We start from the raw sequence: 25,627 nt of genomic DNA, 5'->3' as shown, positions 1-25,627 counted from the left end.
CACCCATCAGCACATGAACATGTCCTCCTATTCTCTATAGTTAAAGAGTAAAAGTGAAATTCCTTTGAGCCCAAATTCTTGACTATTCCTCCCCCAGTTTTGCTGTTCCCTCTCGCTGCACAGCCAAAGAGTAGCCACAGGTATGTTCTTCCCTTTTTGTACTCCATTTCACTCAGCCCATTCCATTCCTGACTTTGCTCCCACTGCTCCATCAACTTTCCTTTAGTCAAAGAACCACCAAACAGCAATCTGTCAAACCTAACAGTCACTTCTCCTTAATCTTCATCTTCTGGAACCATGCAGCAGCATCTGATGTCAGCTACTTTCTTTCAAGCTCTTGGTCCTCCTAGGTTTCTGGTCACTCCCTGTTAGTCTGTTTCTGAAGGTGGCATTCTCTAGTGCTTGGCCCTGTATCTTCTGCCCCTCTCTATACTGCTGAGTTCCAGAATCCTACCTCCAATTTGGATTCTGAATCCTTCCACTCATAGCTCAGTGGCACCTCAAATTAAACAGATACCAAACCAAACTCCTGAATTTCTCCCTGTCTTGGCTCTTTTCTGTTACCTTTATTTCCATCACCCATCCACTCAGTTACAATTTGTTCCTCTCAGTGAGTCCTACTGTTTCCTCCCCAAAATGTGCTCACTTCTCTGTATTTCCATTGTTACCACCTCTGCTGCATTAGTCAGGGTTGTCCAGACAAAGTGAACCAGAATGAGTATGGGTAAATATATACAGAAAGTTTTGGCTTTTTGTTTTTGTGTTTCAAGGAATTAGCTCATGTTATATACAGAGCTCTGTTATATACAGAGGCTGGCCTGTCCAGAATCTGCAGGGTGAGCCTACAAATCAGAGACCAGGGAAAAGCTCATGCTACAGTTCAGGTCTGAAGCTGTCTACTTAGCTACTGCAGAATTCCCTCTTGTTCAAGAAGGCCAGTCTTTCGCTCTATCCAGACCTTCAATTGATTAGATGAGGCCCACCAGTATTATACAGGGTAATCTGTTAGAGTCTGCGGATTAAAATGTTAATCTCCAAAAATGCCCTCAAAGAACAGTATTACTCTAAATGTGTGACCAGGTATCTGGGCCCCAGAGCCAAGCTGACATGCAAAATTAACTATCATGGCAGTCTAAGCCACTCATCTCTCATCTAGCCTATTAGAGTAGTCTATCTCGTTTCTCTGCTTCCATACTATGCTCCACATCAAAGCCCAAACATGCTCTTTCTTCATACATCCCTCCCTAACCCCCAGCCCCAAAAGCTTCCTACTACATCTAGATTAAAAACAAGGCCCCTTACCAAGACACGAAGGATCCATTACTTCTGGACCTCATCTCATCCCAGGCTCCCTCTCTGCACTTACCAATCTTCAAATCTGTCTCAGGGTTTTGGAATATCCTGCCAATTATAGTCCACTCTCCCACCCCCAAACCCTCCCCCATCCCCCGCAAAGCTAACTTCAGTGTATCCCTTCATAATTTAGCCTAACTTGTGTTTGTGTCCCTGGACCACACAGTATTCTCCATCACTGCTTCCCTGGCAGCTCTGGAGGAATATTATATATTTGTTTGGTAACTTATTCACTGCTTGCCAGTATGAGCTCCGTTAGCAAAGGAATCAAATTTTACTCATCAGTACGGAGCTCAGTGCCTGGCATTAAGGAAATGCTCAACTGATATTCTTTTAAAAATAAAATTCAAATGCTACTATAAATATTCGGGTGCACGTGCCCCAGGTCCACAATAGCCAAACTATGGAAATAACCTAGATGTCCATCAACAGATGAATGGATCAAGAAGATGTGGTATATATACACAATGGAATACTATGAAGCCATCAAAAGAAATGAAATCTTGCCATTTGCAACAACATGGATGGAACTAGAGCATATCATGCTTAGCGAAATAAGTCAAGCAGAGAAAGACAACTATCATATGATCTCCCTGATATGAGGAAGTGGTGATGCAACATGGGGGCTTACGTGGGTAGAAGAAGAATCAATGAAACAAGATGGGATTGGGAGGGAGACAAACCATAAGTGACTCTTAATCTCACAAAACAAACTGAGGGTTGCTGGGGGGAGGGGGCTTGGGAGAAGGGGGGTGGCATTATGGACATTGGGGAGAGTATGTGCTTTGGTGATTGCTGTGAATTGTGTAAACCTGGTGGATTCACAGACCTGTACCCCTGGGGATAAAAATATATGTTTATAAAAAATAAAAAATAAAATAAAATAAAATTCAAATGGATGAAAAATCTAAATATAAAAAGTAAAAAAAGCATTTGCACAAAGTGTAAGATATGTAAACCTTGGGATAGGGTATTTTTTTTAAAAGATTTTATTCATTTGAGACAGAAGAGTGCACAAGCAGGGGGAACACCAGGCAGAGGGAGATGGAGAAGCAGGCTCCCTGCTGAGTAAGGAAGCTGATGAGGGACTAGATCTTAGGATCATGACCTGGGATGGAGGCAGACACTTAAGTGACTAAGCCACCCAGGCACCCCAGATAGAGTACTTCTTTAGCAAAACAGGAAACATAAATCATAAGTGAAACAATTCCACATATGATTACATCGAGGTTAAAAAAAAAAACCTCGAATAGGGTGAACAGAGTCAAAAGATAAAATTTATAAGACCTCTTTGTTAGATATATCACATACATAAAAAAGCCAAACAATACAATTTAAAAATAGGCAAGGAATCAAAGCGTTAGAGATTAAACAAATGCCAGGAAATGAACAGAAATTCCCAGCCTTCATTCATCAGACAGGCAAAAAATTACCTGACATTTTAGAAATAAAAATGAAAAATACTTTCAAAGATTGAGAACAATGATTTTAAAAAATGGTTCTACTGGTCCCTTTTCAGACGGGCGGTAGCCTCCACACTCTGCGCAGTGCTCCAGCCAGCTCTGGTTATAGGAAGGGATGGGCGGGGGCGGGGTGGGGGCAGTGCAGGGAGCACAGAGGAGAAGATGGTTTCCTACAGCCACAGCTGCGAGGAATCCACACAGACTTTGAAGTTGCAGGGATCCTGCAATTTCCAAAGCAAAGTTTACCAACCCAGGGACAGCGACATAATCATGGTCCCATCACCACAAGCACAATACCAAGGGCTGAAGTTTTTTTTTCCTATGGCTCAAATTCCTCCATAAATACAGACTGAGAAGAGTGTCCTTCAGAAATCAATGCCAAACACATTAGTTTCGGGGTTTACAATTTGCACCTCCCCACAAAAATGCTTTAGGAAGGGAAGGTCTGGTTACTTTAAGGAGGGAAAGGACTGCTAAGGAATATCTTGCTTCTCTCTGGCTTTTAAATTCACTTGGCATTAATTCTATTTACAGAACTTCTAAAATCCTGGAAATTGTTATTTAAAAACCACAGCTAATATCTGAAGCACTGTGATATCCTCTTATCTGTTAAGGTGGATAAATGCCTAGTTCTATCAGACTCTCCAACCACTCCCACCCCAGTAATCCTAGATTGACATTTTGGAGTCAGACGGTCTATTCTGTCAGCTGGGAATATACCTGGTGGAAATGGTGCTCTCCTGTGGGGGGAGTCCGTTCCCATCCCGCTGGACAGCTTACATGAGCGAAGTGCAGCCGCCATCGCTCGTCAGCCTCTGAGAACGGTGTCCCACGCTGCCCGCTGGACAGACGCAGCTTTGTGACAGGTGATTCGCATACTTCCTGGCTTCACTGAGGTATGACTGACATAACCATAACGTCGTGTAAGATGTACAACACGTTGCTCTGACACACATATATTGCAAGAAGGATTATTACCACCAGAGCTTTAGCTCAGCCCTCCATCATGCCTGGTCATTACCATTACTTTGGGGTAGGGGGTGGGAATACAGAAGATTGATTCCTTTGGCAACTTTCAAGTAGATGATACAGTATTTTTTCCACCATACAGTATTATTAACGATAATCACCATGCTGTTCAGTGCATCCCCAGCACTTACAACCAGACGTTTGTACCTCTGACTCACATCTCCCCATTTCTGTCACCCTCCAGCTGGCAGCTACTGTTCTAGTCTCTGTTTCTAGGAGTTCAGTGTTTTTGGATTCTACCTATAAGTTAGACCATATGCTATCTGCCTTTTGGACTTATTTCATGTAGCATAAATGTCCTCGAGGCCTATTCATGCGGTCCTAAATGGCAGGATGTCCTTTCTCATGGCTGAGTAATATTCTAGTGTGTGTGTGTGTGTGTACACTGCAATTTTTTATTGGCTCTTCCACTGACAGATATGGTTCTTTCCGTATCTTGGCTATTGTGAATAGCGTTTCAGTGAACATGGGAGTGCAGGTGTCTCTTCAACCTCCTGTTTCCACTTCTTTGGCATACACGCCCACAAGTGTAACTGCTAGATTGCATGGCAGTTCTAGTCTTAGCCTTGAGAAACCTCCGTATCATTTTCCATAGTGGCTGTACCATTTACATTTCTTCCAACAGTGCGTAAGAGTTCCCTTTTCTCCACATCCTTGTGAACACTTATCTTTCTGAGGATAGGCATCTTGACAGGTGTAAGTTGGTAGCTCCCTGTGGTTTTGATTTGCATGTCCCCGATGACTGGTGATGCTGAGCACCTTTTCATTTGGAGATCTTTAGAAGTGTCTATGCAGTTTCTCTGCCCATTTTTAAATCTGCTTGTTTTCTCCTATTGAGTTGTGTGACTTCTTTACATATTTTACATATTAACACCTTATCAGAAATAATTTGCAGATATTTTCTCCCACTCTGTAGGCTGCCTTTTCATTGTGCTGACGGTTTCCTCTGTTGTACAGAGGCTTTTTGGTTGGATGTAATCCCGCTTGTTTATTTCCCTTTTGCTGCCTTTGCTTTTGCTGTCAAATTCAGGAAATCCTCACCAAGACTGATGTCAGGAAGCTTACCCCCATGTTTTCTTCTAGGAATTTTATGGTTGTAGGACTTCCGTTTAAGTCTTTAATCCTTTGTGTGTGGTTTAAGATAGTGATCCAGTCTCGTTGTCCTGCATATGGTGGTCCAATTTTACCAACACCATTTATCGACCAGAACATCTTTTTCTATTGTTATTCTTGGCTCCTTTGCCATAAATGGACAACATATGCATGGGTTTATTCTTGGGCTCTCTATTCTGTTCCACCGGTCTAGGAATCTGCTTTTATGCCAATGCCATCCTGTTTTGATTACTACAGCTTTGGAATATAGCTTGACATCAGGAAGCATGATGCCTCCAGCTTTGTTCTTCCTCCTCGAGACTGCCTTGGTTAGTGGAGTCTTTTGTGGTTCCATAAAAATTTTAGGTTTATTCTATTTCTGTGAAAATGCCATTGGAATTTTAGTAGGTATTGCATTGAATCTGTGGATGATTCTGAGTCTGACTCATATTTAAATAACCAAAAGATTTCTGTGGAACCACTCTAAAATCTAAGAAATGGTTGAATATAAACTAAAACAGTGAAGGTGGGGGGAGTTCCCTCTGATAAGTGGTCTGTATTAATTTAATACAGAAGGTGGTGGCATTTAGAGGGAAGGTATCTCCACCACACGTTTCTTTAGTGCCAATTTTTGTAAGTGAAAAGGTCTCCATTGCTTCAAAAGCCTTTAGCTAAATCGCTGAAAGGTCTTTCACACAGTAATTTTGTTTTATGGTCATTAAAAGGCCCAACTAGCTTCAGAGCTGCCTTAGTGAACAGATGTTGTTAAAAACGGCTTCAGCCTTGGACCAGCTGTGAGAGAGGTGAGGACGGAGGAGCCAAGAAAGCATCATCGATAAAAGAGAAATGGCACCTCGGGAGAGCACCACATGCAGATGGTAAAGCAGAGCTCTTTCCTGGTCTGAGCAGTGTTGGGGTCTTCAAATCCTACTAAAAACAAGACAACAGTGAAATGGTAAGAAGCAAACACAAAGGGTGAAGATTGAACCACAAGGACTTAGCGAAGGGTAGATTTTATTTTTAGCAGGGGGTCCCCTTTTACTGGGGTGGTCACAAGGGTATTTTCATAAGGACATGTTACAGGGACTACCAGAAAGGAATGGCATTCATTTTATAGACTATCTCTGGCTTGCACACATCCTTGAGCCTGCACGGGTACCTAAAAATTTTTTATTGAAAACCAGATAAACTTGCATCAAGGAAAAACATTAAATGAATGCCCATCCAGTTTCTAGTTTCAGATTTCACCATCATCAGTGGGCAGTGGATTTCCCTGCATTTCTTACAGTAGTTACCACACACAAGGCGCAGGACCATGCGAATTTTCTGCCACTGGCAGCTGAATTCTGACAGCCGGACCAACATGCAGTCCTTAGTTTCACATACATAAAGGCCAAAATCTTAAACATACTCATCCCTTACCATTCTCCATTGACTCCTTTTTCAAGGAGGCAAAAAGAGGTGCCAGGGGAGAAAAGGAAGCTTGAAAGGCACAGAGGCCAGGCTGTGAATGACTTCACAAGCCATTCCCTGAAAATGGGGCCTTATCCGTGTACGATGGAGCTTTCAGCTGGGTGAAGAGAGGCACTGGGCAGACACTATCATATGAAAAGGACGGCGCTTCCTATCACCTGAAAAGCATTTTCACACATCAGTGGCATCTAAGAGGTATGAAGAGTCCACGGCCTGGAGTAAAGGAAAAACTGTTAGGGCCTCATCCATCCATCCATTCAAGAATCATGGTCAATATCAGCACCAGGGACTCACTACAGAGATGGGGAGGAAGGCAGCATGGGGCCACTGTAGACATACATCGTGCAGGATCTAGAGGTTAGGGTGGAAGTGGGGGGAGGGAACGGGTGGCAGGGGTAGGTGCCCAGGTCCTAGCAGTGGAAGGAAAAGTTAGTCATGATACTCAGGTTCTCATTTAGACTACAAGGTAGGTGGTGATGGACTAGAACCAAAGACAGGAAGTTCAGAAGTGAATGGGACAGAGGGAAGCGGGTCAAGAAGCAGAGGCTTAGGACAGGAACAGAGGTGTTCTAGTAAGGAGGGGCAGAGAGCCACTGGGAAATGCTACTACACAGGTGGAATACTCAGTAAGTACCCCACATTTCATGCAATAAAAGTATCTTATGCTCAGCTGTGGATTTTTAAGTGCTTTTTTACCACATAAGAGTCCACAAATTTCAGAAACAATGACTGCTTTAATAAAAAAGAACAAGGTGGTAAAAGACTTACTTTCTCCAACTGAATTAAGAATCCAACAACAACAACAACAAAAAAAAAATCTAACACTTAAGAACCTTGGGTTCAAGCTAACCAAGCAAACTTAGACCTCAGTTTTCCCATTAGGAACACTGACCAGGTGGCTCTAGAGTTTTCCTACAATTATTACAAAATGGCATCATCACCAGGGGTAAATTATATACTCCTTTGACAAAAAAGGAAGCTGACTGGACTCTTAAAATTATATATTAACTGGAAGTTTTAAGTTTAAAAAAAAATTTTAAGTTAAAATTTAAACTTAAAATTTTTTAAATTCTGAAAATTCCCATTCTTTATTAAAAGTGTATTTTTTTAAAAGATTTTATTTATTTTTTTGACAGAGATCACAAGTAGATGGAGAGGCAGGCAGAGAGAGAGAGAGAGAGAGAAGCAGGCTCCCTGCTGAGCAGAAAGCCCCATGCGGGACTCGATCCCAGGACCCTGAGATCATGACCTGAGCCGAAGGCAGCGGCTCAACCCATTGAGCCACCCAGGCACTCTAAAAGTGTATTTTTAAGACTCAGACTCAATAAGATGTTAGAAGAAGATCTGTCATCAACATATACGGGATTAACGAATGGATTTTTTAAAAAACCTAACCACCATATAACTCAATTGCATATATCATCAAAGGAACTATTTTGTATGTTTCAATTGTTTCAAGCCCCTCTTAATATGTATGACTACAGATTTGCTTGCAACTCCTTCTTTTTCCATTCTCAGGATGTAGAAATGTTTTCCTCCCCCAAAATCTCTGCAGCTCCCCACCCCCCAAACAAGCCCCTATACCTTGCCCCCTCCACTACTTTTTTTTTTTTAATTCTATGAAATTAGCAACCACTGCCACCACAGTCAAGGCTTTGGCAAGATGAATTTGTCCATGTCAGATTAAATAATGGGTGAAATTCAAGACAGAGGGAGGTTCAACTAACTGCGGTAACAGGAAAAAAAATTGCATTCCTTCCAGCCCATACTTCTATCTGGAAGCATTTTTTAAATTTTTATTTTATTTTATTTTTAAGATTTATTGGAGAGAAAGCATGAGCACAAGCGGGGGAGGGGGCAGGAAGAGGGAGAAGCCGACTCCCTCCGCCCCTCACTGAGCAGGGAGCCCAGTGAGGGGCTTGATCCCAGAACCCCAGGATCATGACCTGAGCTGAAGGCAGATGCTTAACAGACTGAGCCACCCAGGCGCCCCTCTGGAAGCCTTTCCACTGCTCTCCAACCCAGGGACAGAAGGTCTTACTGCGCTCCTGACCCAAGCAAGAGAGAGGCTTAGAACAGACACCATAATGTAGGGCAGTTCTTAATCCAGGCCAAAGACAGTAAATGTGCAAAGCATCCCCCTCCACCTCAACCAAGCCCAGTTTTGAGTAACGGTTTCTGCGACGCAGCACATAATCACTGCAGGCAAGGGAGAGGTCAGAAGCGTCTGGTATCACTTCACTGCCACGCCGCCTGCCAGCCACAGCACGCGGTGATACAGCTTCTAAAAAGGGGATTAATTTGCTGAAACCCTTACTCGATTATGATTTCCCCTTAGGTCTCCATTCTGTGACACAATGAAAAAATAAGCAATAGAAGGAGGCAAAGAAGAGAAAGATGTGATAGGATACCTAATGTTCTTATAAGCAGTGACCATAATAATCACGGTGAACATTTACTCAGCATTTACAGAATACCAGGTGTCATTCTCAACGCTAAGAACTTTACATGCATTAACTCACTCCAACCTAGGAGTTCAGTATTATTTTCTGTCACTTGCAAGATGAGAAAACAGAGGGACAGCGTAGTTGTCACTTGGCCAAAGAGAACCGGGGTATCAACCACAGGACTCTAAACCCAGAGGCCTATGCTGAACCAGGTGACACACTGACTAGACTAGGGTCATACCTCGCTCCAAAAGAACATTCAGCAAAGTCTGGAGACAGTTCTGGCTGTCAGAGCTGGGAGTAGAGGCGCTTTTGGCATCAAGTGGCGAGAGGCCAAGGATGGCGCTGAACATTCTCCAATGTACAGCACTGCCTCACAACAAAGACTAATCCGACGGAACAGTCAATAGTGCTGAGGTCAAGAAACCCTAATCAAAAGCAGTATTCATAAACTTCTTAATCTTTTCCCTTTTACCGCTGTTCAATTTGATTCTGTGGGAAGAATGAAGGACCAGAAACACAGAAAGTGGTTGCCTTTTTCCACCCTGGTAACAAAGTAGCAAAGAGAAACAAAGAATTCCATTTACAGTTGCTCCAGAAAGAAAACCTACGAATCAGCTTGACCAAAGAAGTAAAGGACCTGTACTCCAAAAACTAGGAAACACCGGTGATGACGATGGTACAAATGAAAAGATAAGTCTGCACTCACAGATTGTAAGAATATTGTTAAAATGTCCACACTACCCAAAGCAATCTGAACTGATCTAAACTGATATTCATGGTAGTGTCAACCAGGCACTACAGAAAGACTTAAAAGGGGTTTTCTAATCTAAATGATTCATGTGAAACAAAGGCTTAACTCTAGAGTGAAAAAATACAGAACTACTACTCTGTTTGAAAAGGAAAGACTGAAACGAATGCTGGCAGTCTGAAGGTCGTATGAGGAACCGGATGGATCCAGGACGATGCATTTTCACCTAAGAATGGCTGACCGAAATGTTCCAGCTCTAAGTATGTTTTCTGGTAAGGAAATACACGGATCTTCAGAGATAGCAGGGTTCACAATTTAAAAAAAAAATCATTAAACCTTTGTTGCTGGGATCTAAAGAAAATGATTAATTTAAAATGTAAAGTTTACAGAGAAAACCTGTATTCAAACCATGAAGCTACAGTTGTTTTTTTTTTTTTAATCAGTGCATTTTAAAGTTTTTTTTTTTAATATATAATCAAATTGCTAATAATTTGCTCCAGATGCTAGGTGTCATCCTATCCTAAGCCCATTTATATCTTCTTAAAACAGACAATTAACACTTTCCAAGAAACCAGTCACTAGTATGAGCTCACATTCATCAGTCGCTACCACGTACCAGCTATATGTGATCCATTCCAAGTGTTTCCCTTCCTGAGCGGCTGCCTGGAGGCAGACTGCACTACCGTTCACTCTCTCTGTAAAAGGTTTATGCATCCCAACCTTTGAACTTAGTCAGCCATAAGAACTGCTTTAGCCAGTAAAGTCCAAATATGTCCCCTCCAAGCAGAAATTTTAAAAGCTGTATTTCCTTACGTTCCCCGGCCCCCCACAATAGAGGGTGTTAAGATACACCCTCTATCTGGATCATTGAATTCCCATGATGAACCCCACCCCCATGCTAACCCACAATGGCCATGAAACAGGAACAGTAAGTACACTGGGCTGCCAGAAACCCATGGAGATTCAGGAGTTGTTTTTACTGCAGGGTAATTTGGCCCATACGGACATAAATCTGTTTTATAAAAAACTGGAAAGTGAGCTACGTAAAAGTCTTTTGCCCAAGTGAGTCTACAGGCTCACTTGGCCTGTTTCCTGGGGGAAACTAGGAATTCAGGAAGCCAAAACTCCAAAGACCACCCTTTCATTCCATTCTCCTTCTCATGATTTATAAAACTTTTTAATGGGGCACCTGGTTGGCTTGGTTAGAGGAGCAAGCAACTGTTGATCTCAGGGTCATGAGTTCGAGCCTCATGTTGGGTGTAGAGAGTACATAGATGAGTAGATAAATCAACTTTAAAAAACAAACAAAAATAAAAACAAACGAACAAAAAACCAGTCTCTCTCATGGTTAGTCTTCTTCTCTGATTTTTTCCCATTTAGTTTTTCCTCCCTTTCCCTGTGGTCCCCCCACACTATTACTTATGTTCCACATGAGTGAAATCATATGAGAATTGTCTTTCTCTGCTTGACTTACTTCACTTAACATAATCCCCTCCAGTTCCATCCATGTTGATGAAAACGGTGGGTATTCATCCATTCTGATGGCTGAGCAATATTTCATTGTAGATATGGACCGCATCGTTATCCATTCGTATGTTGAAGGATTACAGAGGGCAGGGGTGGGAGGATGGGGCAGCAGGGTGATGGGTATTAAGGAGGGCACATGTTGGGATAAGCACTGGGTGTTATTACCAACTAATGAATCGCTGAGCACTACAATAAAAACTTAGGATATGCTGGCTAACTGAACATAATAATAAATAAAAAAAAAGTTGTACTGTATGTTGGCTAACTGAACTTAAAAATTTTTTTAAAGGAATTAAAAAAAAAAAAAAAAACCCCAAAAAACCTTTCTTCCTAAAACTCTCAAATAGGTGATTCCTGAGATGGGAAGGAAAAAATGGGTGAGAAATTAACACAAGTTTTGTAGAGCAAGTTATCACATTACTTATAATAGAGAAAATTTGAAAACTGAGTTAATTTACTAAATGTGCCTGAAATATAAATGGACCCGTGCAAGTACCTGCAGGTCTGTAGAACACTGACCCATGAGAACCACCAGCTGTCCCACCCTATGTCCAAGGCAGGCCGCAGCACCTGGCCACTCATTCAGCAACCAGGGCTGGGCAGGCTGAAGACAGAACAGACCCCTGCCTTCAAGGGACTTGCTTTCCAGCATGACAAGACAATAGGCTGACAACTCTAGCCCAGTGTAGAAGATATACACACACACACATTTTTTTTTTTTTGAACTTTAGGAGTCCACAAAAGGACTTTTCACTGAGGCTAGGAGTGAGGAGTATCAGAGTTCCCAGGGGAAAGGTCATCTGGGCCATGTTTTAGAGGGTGGCAAGAGTATCGTGTTCACGGCTAGAGCACATTCATGGTCACCCCCGGGGAATTTAATTTGTGTCAGGCTGCAGCACAGAGAAGACAGAGCCTGTCCCACAGGGCTCACCTGACAGCAAAATAAGGATAAAGAGTGAAGCCTGAATGAGCTTACTCATCAGGAGCTCCTGAGGCCGGACTCCACTAAGCTCCCATTAACTCAACTCTGGTAAGAAAAACCCCAAAGTTCCCTGAAGCCATGTATTCATGCCTCTCCCCCAACATGGGTGTGATCAATAAAGGGCTTTCAAGTAGGTTTCTCCGTGCATCAGGCAGCAGCCTGGGACTTCAAAGGGCTGAAGCACTTTTTCACAAAAGAGAAGGTCAACAGCACACTTCAATGTGAAAGGCAAAGGTGTAACAAAAGAGCCCACCAGCAAACTGAAGACAGTCCACGATACCTCTGGGACATGCCCTCCAAGGTCAGGACTTCTTTTCAGCCACACAGAATTTATTCTGATGTTGCTTTTACTACTTCCTGTTCTAAGTACCACTTCAAACAAACCAGCTCCTAAATGCAAGCCTCCATGGCTGTGCCCTTTGCAGAGAAGCCTTCCTCTGGAGAGCTGGATTCCAGACTGGACAGCTTGTGCTAACAGTGCTGATAATCCTTATGTTGCCAAAGCAACTTCCACTCTTACTAACAAATACCATATTCATTTATTGCATCATTACAGCATTCCTAGTTCAGAAATAAATGGACTTTCCAAGCCACAATCCTGGAAGGTAAGAGACTCAGGAGCAGAATATCCAGCATGGTTCCTGTCCCTCAGAGTACTCTGCCTGGTTCCTGCAGCTACAGACTGGTATTCTCGGGCCTTGGGCACCACATCTGGCTGGGGGACCTTGGACTACTTACTGGGCTTCTCTAAACTTCAAGTACCTTGCGTGTGAAAGGGAGTCAGAGGACAGAAGGTTCCTTCCAACTTTCACGTTCCATGTTTTTAAAAAGGAATGTTATAGGCAGAAGATGCTCTTCCTCCATGGAAAGACAGGATGGATGTAAGTGAACCAGGCATAATTCAAATAAGTCTACATAATGGCATATGTAAGAATAAATACAAGTATTCTCCCACACGGACATCTTAAAAGCAACTCATTAATTAAAGTGTGCTTTAAGGACAACACAAATTAAATATGATTTTTCCAACTGATATGTGAATCAAGTCAATAGTAAAATTATTATATCTCAGTAAAGCAGATGTTTACATTGATAATTAAGTTAGTGAGTGCCAGAGTCGAGCTTTCCAACAAGCTGCGCCGACACTCAGGATCCAAGAGAACTAAAGAAAAGAAACACAAACTCTTCTCCTGCCTGCCAGTTCTGTGATGGCTTCCCCAGCCTTTCATCTCCCCCAGTACAAGGTCAAAGGCTGCTCAGTAACACAAGGTATTTTGTATTCGATTTCCCACAATAGTACACAGACGTTTTCTCATGCTACTGTAACAAATTATCACAAAACACAGCAGCTCCAAACACAGATGTGTTATCTCGAAGACCTGAGGCTCCACAGGCATTCTCTGCCCAAGCCTCGGGAGACTGAAATCAAGGGGACAGCGGGGCCGTATTCCTCTCTGAGGTTCTAGGTAAGGTGGTTTCTAAGGACATTCAGGCTGTTAGCAGAACTGAGTTCCATGTGACCATAGGGCAGAGGTCTTTGTTTCCTTGCTGCTGCCTGCCAGAGCTGTCCTCAGCTTCTAGAGGCGGCCCTGCCTCCAACGTCAGAGCAAGGACAGGCAGGTGGAGCGCTGCTCATGCTTCAAACTTCCCCGCCTCTTCCTCCTGCACATTTCTGTGAGTTTTCCACCTTCCTCTTCCATTTTTAAGGACTCTTGAGATTATTGTAAACTGTGGGGGTGGACCCAAGTAAGTCCCCTGTGTTTAGTTCCACAACTTCAACTCCATCTGCAAAGTCCCCTCTACTATGTGAGATAATGTGTTGACAGGTCCCAGACAATAAGGCATGAGCATCTTTGGTAGGGGGGAGCCTTATGCTGCCAACCATATCATAAGTACATAAAAGACATAAATACCTTTGGGGAGGAAACAGTAATTCTTCTGCCCACTCCGCAGAGCAGAGATTTAGAGTAAGTATCAATGAACAGGAAAGACAGCAGCAAGGACCTTGTGATTATTTTGTACACACACAAGAAACTCCATTCATTACTCGTGCTTGAACCAATGAAAACATATGTTAGAAGGATTAGAGAAAACAAAAATGTTAGTGCCAAACTACGTTAATGGCGAATGGGATATTCTAAATCTACTTCAACTTTCTGGGATGATTTGCTGTGCAACCGTACCTCAAAATTTCGTTTTAAGAATTCTATAAAATATCTCACAACCTACCTTAAAGCCTCACACAAATGGAAATGGAGAAATGGTGATAAACAATTACTGTTTGAGATCTTCAATCAGTACAAGTCAAACTGTCTAGCCTAAAGACAACAGGAGAGATGTCAACATTTAAGGGCTTTGAAGGAAAAGTGTACTTTTTTGTTATTTTTTAAAGATTTTATTTATTTATTTGACAGACAGAGATCACAAGTAGGCAGAGAGGCAGGCAGAGAGAGAGGAGGAAGCAGGCTCCCTGTCGAGCAGAGAGCCCGATGTGGGGCTCGATCCCAGGACCCTGGGATCATGACCGGGCCAAAGGCAGAGGCTTTAACCCACTGAGCCACCCAGGCTCCCCAAAAGTGTACTTAAATAAGAAAAGCTACTATTTACTTTGTGTCGAAGCTAAACCAAAAAAGGGTAAAGAACAGCTCACAAATTACTAAACTTACGCTATTTGCAATGGCAAATCCATCAAAAACCTTAGAAAACCAGACAAGTACTGGTTAGCCAAAATATATAGAAATAGAGTAGTTAATAACTAATTCTTGATGTTAAAACTCCTAACATGTAAAACATAAAATGAGAAAATCACCTAGACAGATTTATAAAAATTATTCATGTCAGGAGTGCTAATATTTAACAATCAGAATTATAGTAAGTATAAAAGTAAAAAATTTGAAACATTCCATGGTCTGAATAGTATGAACTATAGATAGTATAAAACTGTTCCCAAGCCATCCAAGTCAGAGCACCAATCAACCACCATATCATGCTAATATATTTCCAAGTAATCTGTTAATTGTTAGATATTACTGGTGTGATCCTTTACTTGATGTAAAGGGTCACAACTAAGCAATGTCTGAGCTAGGATTTCATATGACAAACGAAGCTCTTCCAATAACTTCCCCCATTTAACTGAAAGCCAAGGAGTAAATGGAGTCTTACAGAGACTTTCCTTTAACATAATGTTGCTCCTGGTAAATCTACTACCTTCTGTTGAACAAGTACCCATTCATTCCATATTTTCTTAGCCCCAATATTACAATTTTTATGTTCAGTATTTCTATCATCACCTAAGCCAAGAAAGCCACTTATTGGACTGTCCTAGTCAATTATCTGGCTTACTTTTATAAAATTTCATTCACCTTCCATCCACATGCTTTGAAACCAGCATCATGATCAAATTCCAAAGATGAATTAATTAAAAGGAAGTCAGTTATACTCTTCAGATTTGTTATCAAATAAGAATTCTCATGTTAGCTGGATAACTTAATAGTTTTTCTCGAAATATTCTGCTGTATTTCAAATTTGTTTCGCAAGTATTCTCCATTTCTCTATCATGGTTTTTTGTATTTGGTTTTATATAGGCTACCACCCATTTGTCAAGTAAATCTATCTATTTTAATAATTGAAATTTCTTTCTTCTAAAATCAAAGAAATAAGAATGGTTAGAATTGAATGTAATAAAGCCAAATCTCTTAAGTATTTAATCATCTAAATGCCATCTCACAGTTTCTATTAAAGTGAATATTCAGGTCTTTGATTTCCAAACTCAGTTTGCATCAATAATGCCACAAGCTGCCCATCTCACTGGAACCATTTTTCTTAAGTGACAGTAAAGTTTAATATATTTCGAGACTTTGTTCCTTCCAGCTCCATGCAATCAAAGACCATCAGCTATCTTCAAAGTCTTGAATATTGTATTTTAAGTAAATTGTTAAACCACTTCTATGTGAAATGGTTGCAGCTTTGTCAGTAAGGACTGAAATTTTACTGCCCTGATTTACAAGCTTTCCAAGAAGGTGTTCTCTCATCTAATATGTTTTGCAACAATCCAGACCATAACTCTAAACTGCCACACTACATTCAGATAAGAGTTATTTTTTGAAATCTCAATAAATACTAAATCGGAAAATTATTTTAAACTATGCAGTATGTTGTTGGTATTTGAAGTAACCTTTTTTTCTTTTTTCCTTGGCTTTAACAAAACTCTTTGATTAAAGTGTTTTTGGAAGTCATTTCAATCTTTTTTTTTGAAACTTAGGTTTATAGGTGTTCCAGCTTTGAGATATATTTGACATATAACATTAAGTTTAAGGCACACAGTATGTTACCTTGGTCCACTTCTGTACTGTGAAATGACTACCACTGTATCCCTAGTGGGTGCCTCCATAATATCATATAATTACCATTTCTTTTTTGTGATGAGAACACTTCAGATCTACTCCTCACGTTCAAGTATATAAAACAGTTTTATTAACAATGATAAGCATGCTGTACATGAGATCGCCAAACATTATCCAAATGATAACTGGAGGTTTCTAAGTGTTTGTATACATTGACCAGCATCTCCCCCTATCCTCAACCCTTTGGGCCCAGATAGATACCATCATTCCAGTCTGTTTCTAGGGTTTCAGGTTTTTAGATTCCAGATATAAAAGATAGTATTTATCTTTCTGTCTGACTTACTTCACTTAACATAATGCCCTCTAGGTCCATCTAGGTCTTTGTAAATGTCAGGAGGTTTCTTCTCATGGCCAAACAGTATTACACTATATAGACATACACAGTTGGCCCTTCAACAGAGGTCTGACCGATGTGGGTCCACTTAACACAGATTGCTTTCATATGGTAGTACTCTAAATGTAGTTTCTCTTCTTTAGGATTTTCTTAACCTTCTATTTTCTCAGTTTACTTTTAACACAGACCTGTACCCCTGGGGCAAATACTACATTATATGTTAATTAAAAAATACAGTATAAAATACATGTAACATACAGCCTAGGGTTAAATGACTGTTTATCAGTAAGGCTTCCAGTGAAGGTAGGCTATTGGTAAAGTTACAGGGAGTCAAACTTTTATGAAAATTTCTAACTGTTTGGCTGGTGGGGGGCGGGTGGTTGGTACTCCTAACAGCCACGTTGTTCAAGGGTCAACTATGCCCCACACTTTCATAAACCATTCATTCAAACTGCTACAAACATTTAGGTTGATCCCATACTTTGACTACTTTAAAGAATGCTACAAAGAACATGGGAGTGCGGGTATCTCTTGGAGATGCAGTTTTCATTTCCTTTGGATATATAGTCAAAGCGGGACTGCTGGATCAGAAAGCAGGTCCAGGTTTAGTTTGAGGACCTTGCATATGGTTTCCCACAGTGGCTGCACCAGTTTACATTCCCACCAACAGTGCATGAGAATTTCCTTTTCTCCGTATCTTTGCCAATACCTCTCTTGTCTTTTTGATGACATCCATTTTAACAGGCATGAGATGATGTTTCATTGTGGTTTTGATTTGCATTTCCTTAATCATTAGGGTCCCTGAGCACCTTTTCACATACCTGTTGGCCATCTGGAGGTCTTCTTTGGAAAAGGGTCCATTCAGAACCTCTGCCCATTTTTAAATCAGACGGTTTTGGTATTGAGTTGTAGGAGTTCCTCACAGATTTTGGATATTAACTCCTTATCAAATATAGGATTTGAAAATCCTATTTCTCCTATTCTTGAAGTTGCCTTTTCATCTTGTTGACCATTTCCTTTGTTGTGCAGAAGCTTTTTAGTTTGGTGTGGTTTCACTTGTTTATTTTTGCTTTCGTTGCCTTCACTTTTGGTGTCAAGAAATCAATCATTGCCAGACCTATGTTAAGGATTTTATTCCCTATATTTTATTCTAGGAGTTTTATAGTTTAAGGTCTTGTGTTCAAGTCTTTGACCCACTTTATGCTGTTTTGTTTTGTCTATGGTGTTAGATAGGGGACCAGTTTCATTCTTTTGCATGTGGCTGTCCAGTTTTTCCAATGCCATTTATTGAAGAGACTGTCTTTCCCCCTTTGATAATTCTGGGCTCCTTTGTAATTAAATAGACCATATATGCGTGGGTTATTTCTGGGCTCTCTATTCTGTTCCACTGACCTGAGGGTATGTTTATATGGCAATACCATCCTGTTTTGATTACTATTAAGTTTGTGATACAGTTAGACATCAGACAGCATAATGCCTCCAGCTTTGTTGTTCTGCTTCAACACTGGCTTGGCTATTTGGGTTTTTGGGTGGTTCCACACATGCTTTCAGGCTCTTTATTCTACTTCTCTGAAAAATACCATTGGAATTTTCATAGGTATCACATTGAATCTATAGATCGCTTTGCGCAGAATGGACATCCATGTTTGTTTATACTCATGAGCTGGAAGCATGGTCTTTCCATCTATTTGTGTCTTCAGTTCCTTCCATCGACATCGTATAGTTTTCAGTGGACCTATCTTTCACCCCCCTGGTTCAACTTATTCCTATTTTATTCTTTCTGATGCAATTGTAAATGAGATTGTTTTAATGTCTGAGTTTGTTACTGATTATTGTATACTGATTTTCTATCTTGCAACTTTACTGAATTTGTCTAACAGTTTTTTGGTGCGGTCTTCTGGGTTTTCTATACATAATATTATGTCATCTGCAAATAAACCATGTTACTTATTCCTTCCCAATTTAGAAGACTAGCTCCTTTTCTTGCCTAACTACTCTGCCTAGGACTTCTAGTACTATACTAAACAAAAGTGGCCAGACTGGGCATTCTGGTCTTGTTCCCGATCTTAGAGAAAAAGCTTTTGTTTTTTTTACCGTTGACTACGAGATTAGCTGTCGGCTTGTCACATATGGCTTTTATTAGGTTGAGGTACATTTCTTCTGTACCCAATTTGTTCAATATTTTTTAATCATAAATGGATGTTGAATTTGGGTGTTTTTCCTTATCTATTGGGATGATTGTAAGACTCTTACTCTCATATTGTTAATGTAGTCTATTACACTGATTTGCAGATGTTGAATCATTCTTGCATCCCAGGAATAAATCCCACTTGACCATGGTGTATGATCCTTTTATTGTACTGTTGAATTTGGTTTGTTGGTATTTTAAGAATTTTTACATCTACATTCAATCAATCAGGGATAATGGCAGGCGATTTTCTTCTCTTCTAGTGTCCTTATCTGGTTTTGGTATCAGGGTAATGTTGGCCTTGTAAAAAGTTTCAAAGTAGTCCCTCTCCAATTTTTGGAAGAATTTGAGAACTCCTATTACTTCTTATTTAAATGTTTGGGAGGTTTCACCAGTGAAGTCTTCTGGTCCTGTACTTTTAATTAGCAGTCAAACCCCTAAATAACCTCCTTATTAGTAATTGGTCTGTCGAGATTTTCTATTTCCTCATGACGCAGTAGGTTGTATGTTTCTAGGAATTTATCCATTTCTTCTGCATTGATCAATTTGTTGGCATAGGATGGTTCACTGTAATCTCGTATGATCTTTCTTATTTCTGTGGCAGCAACTGTAATGTCTAATTTTGAGTCCTGTTTTCTTGGTGAGTCTAAAGATTCATCATTGTATTTTCAAAAAACCAGCTCTTAGTTCCGTTGCTCTTCTCTAATGTCTTTTTTCCTCTCCATCAGCTCCTGCTCTGACCTTTGTTATTTCCTCCCTTCTCCTACCTCCAGGCTTAGTCTGTTGCTCCCATTTCTAGCTCCTTGAGGCATAAAGTTAGGTTGTTTGGGTTTATATTTTGTCAAAATCATCAAGATAGATTCCATTCTATAAGTAAAACAACAACAACAACAACAAGACAACTATTTAAAAGCTGCATTGAACAGTCTGAGGATAATGATAAACAGGGGATTCCTCAAGCACAGAAGGTTGCAGCTTCAGAATGACCATGCAGCAGAGACAGGCTTCCCACTGCACCAAGACCCAGGCTGGACAGACAGACAATGCTTCAAAAGCAGACCCCGCTACAGCCTACAAAATTAGCTTGAAATAATGAGTGTACGTTGCAGTTTGTATCAGCACGTCTGAGTCACTACCATATCATTCACTGCTACAGAAGAGTGTCAGTATCAACCAGGAGAGCCGTCGCAGCACCAACAGCTCAAGAACGGTCCTGGCTGCAATGGTCACTTGAAATGGTTCTGACTTCTTGCTCAATGGTCACTCCAAGAGCACAGAAATTTTCCATTCTGAAATATGCCAACTGGAACAAAGGGATAGTCCATCACTTTTGAAAAATAAAAATGCCCAAAAAAGGAAATTTCAATAAAGCACAGCCTACAAGGGAACACGATGATCAAGAGTTTTCCTTCGCGACGTGGCTAAATTTAAACCATGGTGCTACCAAAATAGTCACCATCGCCACCACTGGCCTATTTACTGGTCAGGAGCAAACCAGTTGCCCCACAGCCTTAAAAGGAAATGACCAAACAAAAAAGGACTTAAATTCTCAGTCTGATGAGGCCATGTCCTCTACTTAATACCCTCCAATGTTTCCTTTTAGAAAAAACCCAAATCTCTGTTCCAGATCGCTCTGCTCTCCTGGCTAACTCCTCCTGAGCCCTCGCCTCGAAGCTCCCGTGCCCTCAGAGGTCCTGCCCTGTCCACCCCATCCAAGCCCTACTCCTGTTCTCACAGCTCTGTCATCATTTCCTGCCCTGCACAACACGCAGCTAAGCATGTGTGCCTCCTCACTAGACAATTCGCTCCATGCAGACAAGGTCTGCACATCGCAGCAGAACTAATCCTAGCGCACGCTGGGCCACAAAAACGTGCTGCGTAAGTACATGAATAGACGAACGGTGAATAAATTGCTAAACGCCCTATGCCCATGTAACAGAACTGCCAGAAGTAGAACAAGGTTTTACTTTAGGTTTTCTTTAAATAATTACATAAGAAATGAAATAGCTGAGTATTACTCTCTCAAGAGTAAATATACACACGACGAGAGATTATACGAACGAGATTGCCCAACAAGCACGTCCTTGCCATCCACACAGGACTTTGCGTGAACAGGGGCATGCACGAAGACTAATAAGAGGCCCCATTTTCCAGCAACCATTACTATTCACAAGGGGGTACACCTTGGTGTGCCCCCAGGTGGTGGGGCAGACAGAAGAAACACAGGATGTCAGCACTTGGCCTTCTGATTAACCATGGTAACCACACCTGCCGTTCTAGGTCTCCTGTCTGCAAGTCAAAATCAAAGAGGACCCTTTCATTACCCATACTGCAGAACGAGACATTTCAGAGCAGACAAACCACGGCTGATGCAGGCCCAACGGCTTTTGCCAAGTACACCACATGCCCTGGCATTCTGACAGGAAATGGGATGTGCAAGAAAGAAGTAAAAACAGGCCAGCAGGCCCTGGGACGGGTCCAGAGGCAGAGACTCACGAAGAAGGGTGCCCACAGGTACCAGAGAAAGGGAGTCCAGGGTGAAGTCAACGCATGACTGCAAAACCCAAGTGGGCTAACAACCGAGCCGAGGACAGGCTGAAGGGCTGGAGGTCTTTCAACAAGAAAGCTGTGCGTACACAAGTAGAATCTACTGGAGAGTATGGTCACTTTCAAGTGACAGTGGACTCTAAGTTACACCATATAAGTGGGAAAAGTGAAGGGAGAGTCAAACTAGATGAGTTAACAAATTATCACCCAAGCAAGGATGCCAATGTATGGTTTAAAAACACAAGTTAGGGCAAACAGAGGGGCCCAAGTACACAGTTACCGAAATATGCACAAGATGCCTGCAGGTGGGTGAGGCCCAGAGACACAGAGGAAGAGGCAACTTATGTCAATAATGTAGGGATTAAGAACAGACTGAAAGGGAAACACAATGAAATCATTTCTAGTTCCATAAACTGGAAAGATGGGGGGGAGAAGGAGAAGAGGAAAAAAGACTATTGGTGGGGAAAAAAAAAATCAACATTCAGTTCAGGTGAGGCAGGAGGAGGAACATTTGAAGGAAAGGTTAAATGTCTAAGAGACTTTGAGTAGGGGTCAACAGAGCAGGTGGCAGCCGGGGGAGCTGATCAGGGGTGGGAACAGAAGGAGTGAGGACCAAGGGGCTGGGCTCAGGGGGGATGGAATCCTGCGCGTGAGCCCCTCCACGCACATGGTACCAGGAGGAGTAAGATGCAGAAGGGCGAGGCGGTAAGGACGAGCTGATCCACTCACAGTAAGTGTGTCTGGTCTACTCCTCTCCCTCAGCCCTGACCCCTGCTGGCTGACCCCGGCCAGGCCTAGCAGTGTCCCTTTCCTCACAATTAAAAATCTCAAAGGGGACAGAAAGGTAGTTGGAGCCAAGTCACTTCCCAACACCTTTCAAGAATGTCCACATTAACCCCTGTTGATAGTCTGGTTCTCTCTGAGCTGTTCCTGCCCTCTAGCCTTTAATAATTTCTCCATTTCCCCCTTTTGGTTTTCTTCCCCCAAGCCAGAATCATGCGTTGCTTATAACCAAAGTATCTTGCCGGATTCAGCATAGCTCCTGTCCACAGCCAACTCATTCATTTTGTAGAGGAGGAAACCGAGGCCCCGAGAATATAGGTTTTTCCCAGGTTACAAGACCAAAGACCAATTTCCCTACTCCTAGTAATGGAGACCATAAACACAGATGGAGACCAAAAGTTTTAGAGTTATTTAAATGTTAGGTAAAATCTAGCTATAAAAGGTTAAAGTTTTATAAAAAGCTAAAATTGGAGTCGATGGAGGGGGGTAAAAAAAACAAGGGAAAAGCCACTGATCTTGAGAGTGGCTACCGGAAGATCTATTTCAAATTCCAGCTGTCGTTCATGTTTTATCACAACGCGAAGCCTGAGGACTCAAAGATTTCTATAAAAATGTTCTTAAATATCTGAAGCCACTGTATCAATATCAAATCTAAGCTTAAGGAAAATAAAGGTACAGAGCGAGAGGAAGGGAAGACGAGGCCAATCCACGGGCAAACATGAGGACCGGGTCTACAGCATCAGAACATTTTGGCACTGATCACATGCTTAAACACTTTTGTCTTCGCATCCTCCAAATATTTTTCGACTATAATATTTCTCCTACTTCCTTAACCTCCCAAGACTGTTACTTCACTTCCCCTTTTCTCAGAATCTTTGTAAAGCTCATTTCCTTTGTTTTCCTTATCCAGCGTCCTTCCCTTCCTAGAACTTAACTTTATTTCCCTTTCTCTAGCCAAAACCTTGGCTGCTAAATATTAATCTTTCCTGTTTCCTTGGTGTTTGATATTTTTGGATCTAACCATTCCCTCATTAATACAAGACAATCTTAACTGGTACATTCTAGGAAATTTTTTCCATGGCACAGCTTCAGAAACAACAACAGCAGCTTTTTTTAAAAAATAAAAACATTAACCAAGGTGATCAGTTTCTAGGACAGAGCATAAATACCACACATGCTTCCCTGAAGCTATTCATTTCCCTTTGAACTATGGATTTTCAGTAAAAATGGGAATCAAGTCTTATTTGTTCCAGATGGTTCAAACCCATTATGATAAACATGTACAGCCAATGCATCACATGAAATATTTCAGGGGGGATATAATTTTTATAGAAAAGGAAACTATGTTACAAGTTAAATAATTTACTTAATTAGAAAGTTTTCCTATCTAAGTTAGATGGAACATATCAACCAGAATGGATCTCAGGTTTCTCCCTATTTCCATAGTAGAAAATAAAGTAGTCTTAAAAATTAACATTTTATATGTTTCAAACCTATGAGAGGAGATATAGTACATTTCTTACACAACTTAGCTGTTTGCTTCCAGTCTTTCTAGTAATCACCCAAATTCAATTCCATGTAGATGCAGATTATGTGAAAATGACTACTCAATAAATAGAAGGAAAATAACAAATCTTAATGAGGTTTTACTAAGACTTACTGCAAAAACTCTTTAGGATACAGAACATCACTTACCCTTCAACTACAACTATTCTAAATTGACATATGTTGATCCCACTATATCCCAAGCAGTGAGCGGTCCACCATGGCAGCGGGTGGGGTGGGAGGCCATTTGCCGACTACCACTCAGGGGCCATGTGGCATGTTTGGAGACCTGTTTGGTTGTCCCAACAGCAGTGGCAATTAGGGGTGGGAATCTAGTGGGTCAAAGCCAGGGATGTGGCTCACATACAAAGCACAGGACAGCCCTTCCCAACAACAAACTTTCTGGCCTCAATGACTGAGAAACTGTCCCACCAAAAGAAAAAAGAAAAGCAAATGGGACAAAACAAAACAAAAAAACTCAGCCAAGACAAGACGCAACCATGAGTCACCACCCACCAAGACCTTCCCAATACTGCAGGAGCCACCTACCTTGGATGCCTGCGGCGTGGATATCACGTGGACCGTGCTGGGTTTGACTCCATTCGCTTTTGGCCGCTTATAGAGAGCAAATCTGCTTTTCCTCCGGCCTCGGTCTCCATTAGGTAAAGCACCATTGTACCTATAAACAAAAACCAAAGTTCATTTATTTGTAGGTTTTTTTAAAGTTTTAAGACAAAAAGATGGAATAAGAGAAAAGACAGGGATGGTCACAAAAATTTAAAAAAAAAAAAAAGAAAAGGAAAGAAAAGAAAAAGAAAAAAATCGCCCACTAAACACCCCACAGAAGGAACGGGCTGCAAAGGAGACTTCAGCTGTAAGGAAATTCAAATCACTTCTAGAAACTTAATTTAAGAGTGATGTACAAAGTAATTATAGGTTTCCTATCCTATAAAGTGAGACTCTTCAAATCTTTTTGGAAAGAGACAGTATAAATAAGCAAATGAGAATTCTGCAGAGGCTGTATTAGAGCCGGCTCAATTTAGCAAGTGTTGTTCTAATGGACCCCAGAGAAACACTCAAGAAATATTTTTAAATGAACTAGTTAGAAAATAGCATACTAATTAAACCTCATCTCTCACTCCCAAATCATGTTAATGTCTTTAGGATCTTTATGTGTAAGAAAACCAAATTTAGTTACTTGCAGTCTTAAAAGTTCTAAACTCTCCACATTCACTCTCATTTCTATTTGAACTTTTAAACTGTCAGGTGAGCAAAAACACCTTGTGAAAATTAAACATAAAATAGGACTTCACAAGAAGGCTGTCCATAAAGAGGCCCAGAAGTGTGTGTGGGGGTGGGGGGTGGGAAGGAATCTTAGTCCAAACTGTCCAACAACTTAAAAAGTCATCTGAAAAACAACATTTTTATGCAGATTCTCCACATTAATACCTTAAGCTAATATCCGTATTTAAAAGAAATGCAGGGGACATCTGAGTGGCTCAGTGGGTTGAGCCTCTGCCTAGGCTCAGGTCATGATCTCAGGGTCCTGGGACTGAGTTGAGCTCTCTGCTCAGAAAGGAGCCTGCTTCCCCCCATCTCTCTCTGTCAAATAAATAAAATCTTTTAAAAAATAAATAAAAAATAAGTGAAATGCAGGACTACACTTCATATTTCTTTTTCCAATTCTATTTCTGACTCTGGCTTTAATGG

At 41.2% G+C, this 25,627-nt stretch overlaps 1 protein-coding gene across 1 annotated transcript in view; it reads right to left on the bottom strand.

The window, feature by feature from the left end:
* PELI2 (pellino E3 ubiquitin protein ligase family member 2) overlaps positions 1–25,627 on the bottom strand; it is a 188,732-nt gene that overhangs the window by 113,704 nt on the left and 49,401 nt on the right. Inside the window, exon 2 of the mRNA XM_045069790.1 lies at positions 24,467–24,596. Coding sequence (XP_044925725.1) covers positions 24,467–24,596 — 130 coding nt within the window. The remainder of the gene's footprint in view (positions 1–24,466; positions 24,597–25,627) is intronic.

Source organism: Mustela putorius, unplaced genomic scaffold (genome assembly GCF_011764305.1).
Source record: "Mustela putorius furo isolate JIRA1106 unplaced genomic scaffold, ASM1176430v1.1 tig00000129_pilon_pilon_pilon, whole genome shotgun sequence".
NCBI classification, from domain to species: Eukaryota; Metazoa; Chordata; class Mammalia; order Carnivora; family Mustelidae; genus Mustela; species Mustela putorius.
Note: the sequence above shows the minus strand (reverse complement) of the source record. Positions and strands in the feature narration are given on the sequence as shown.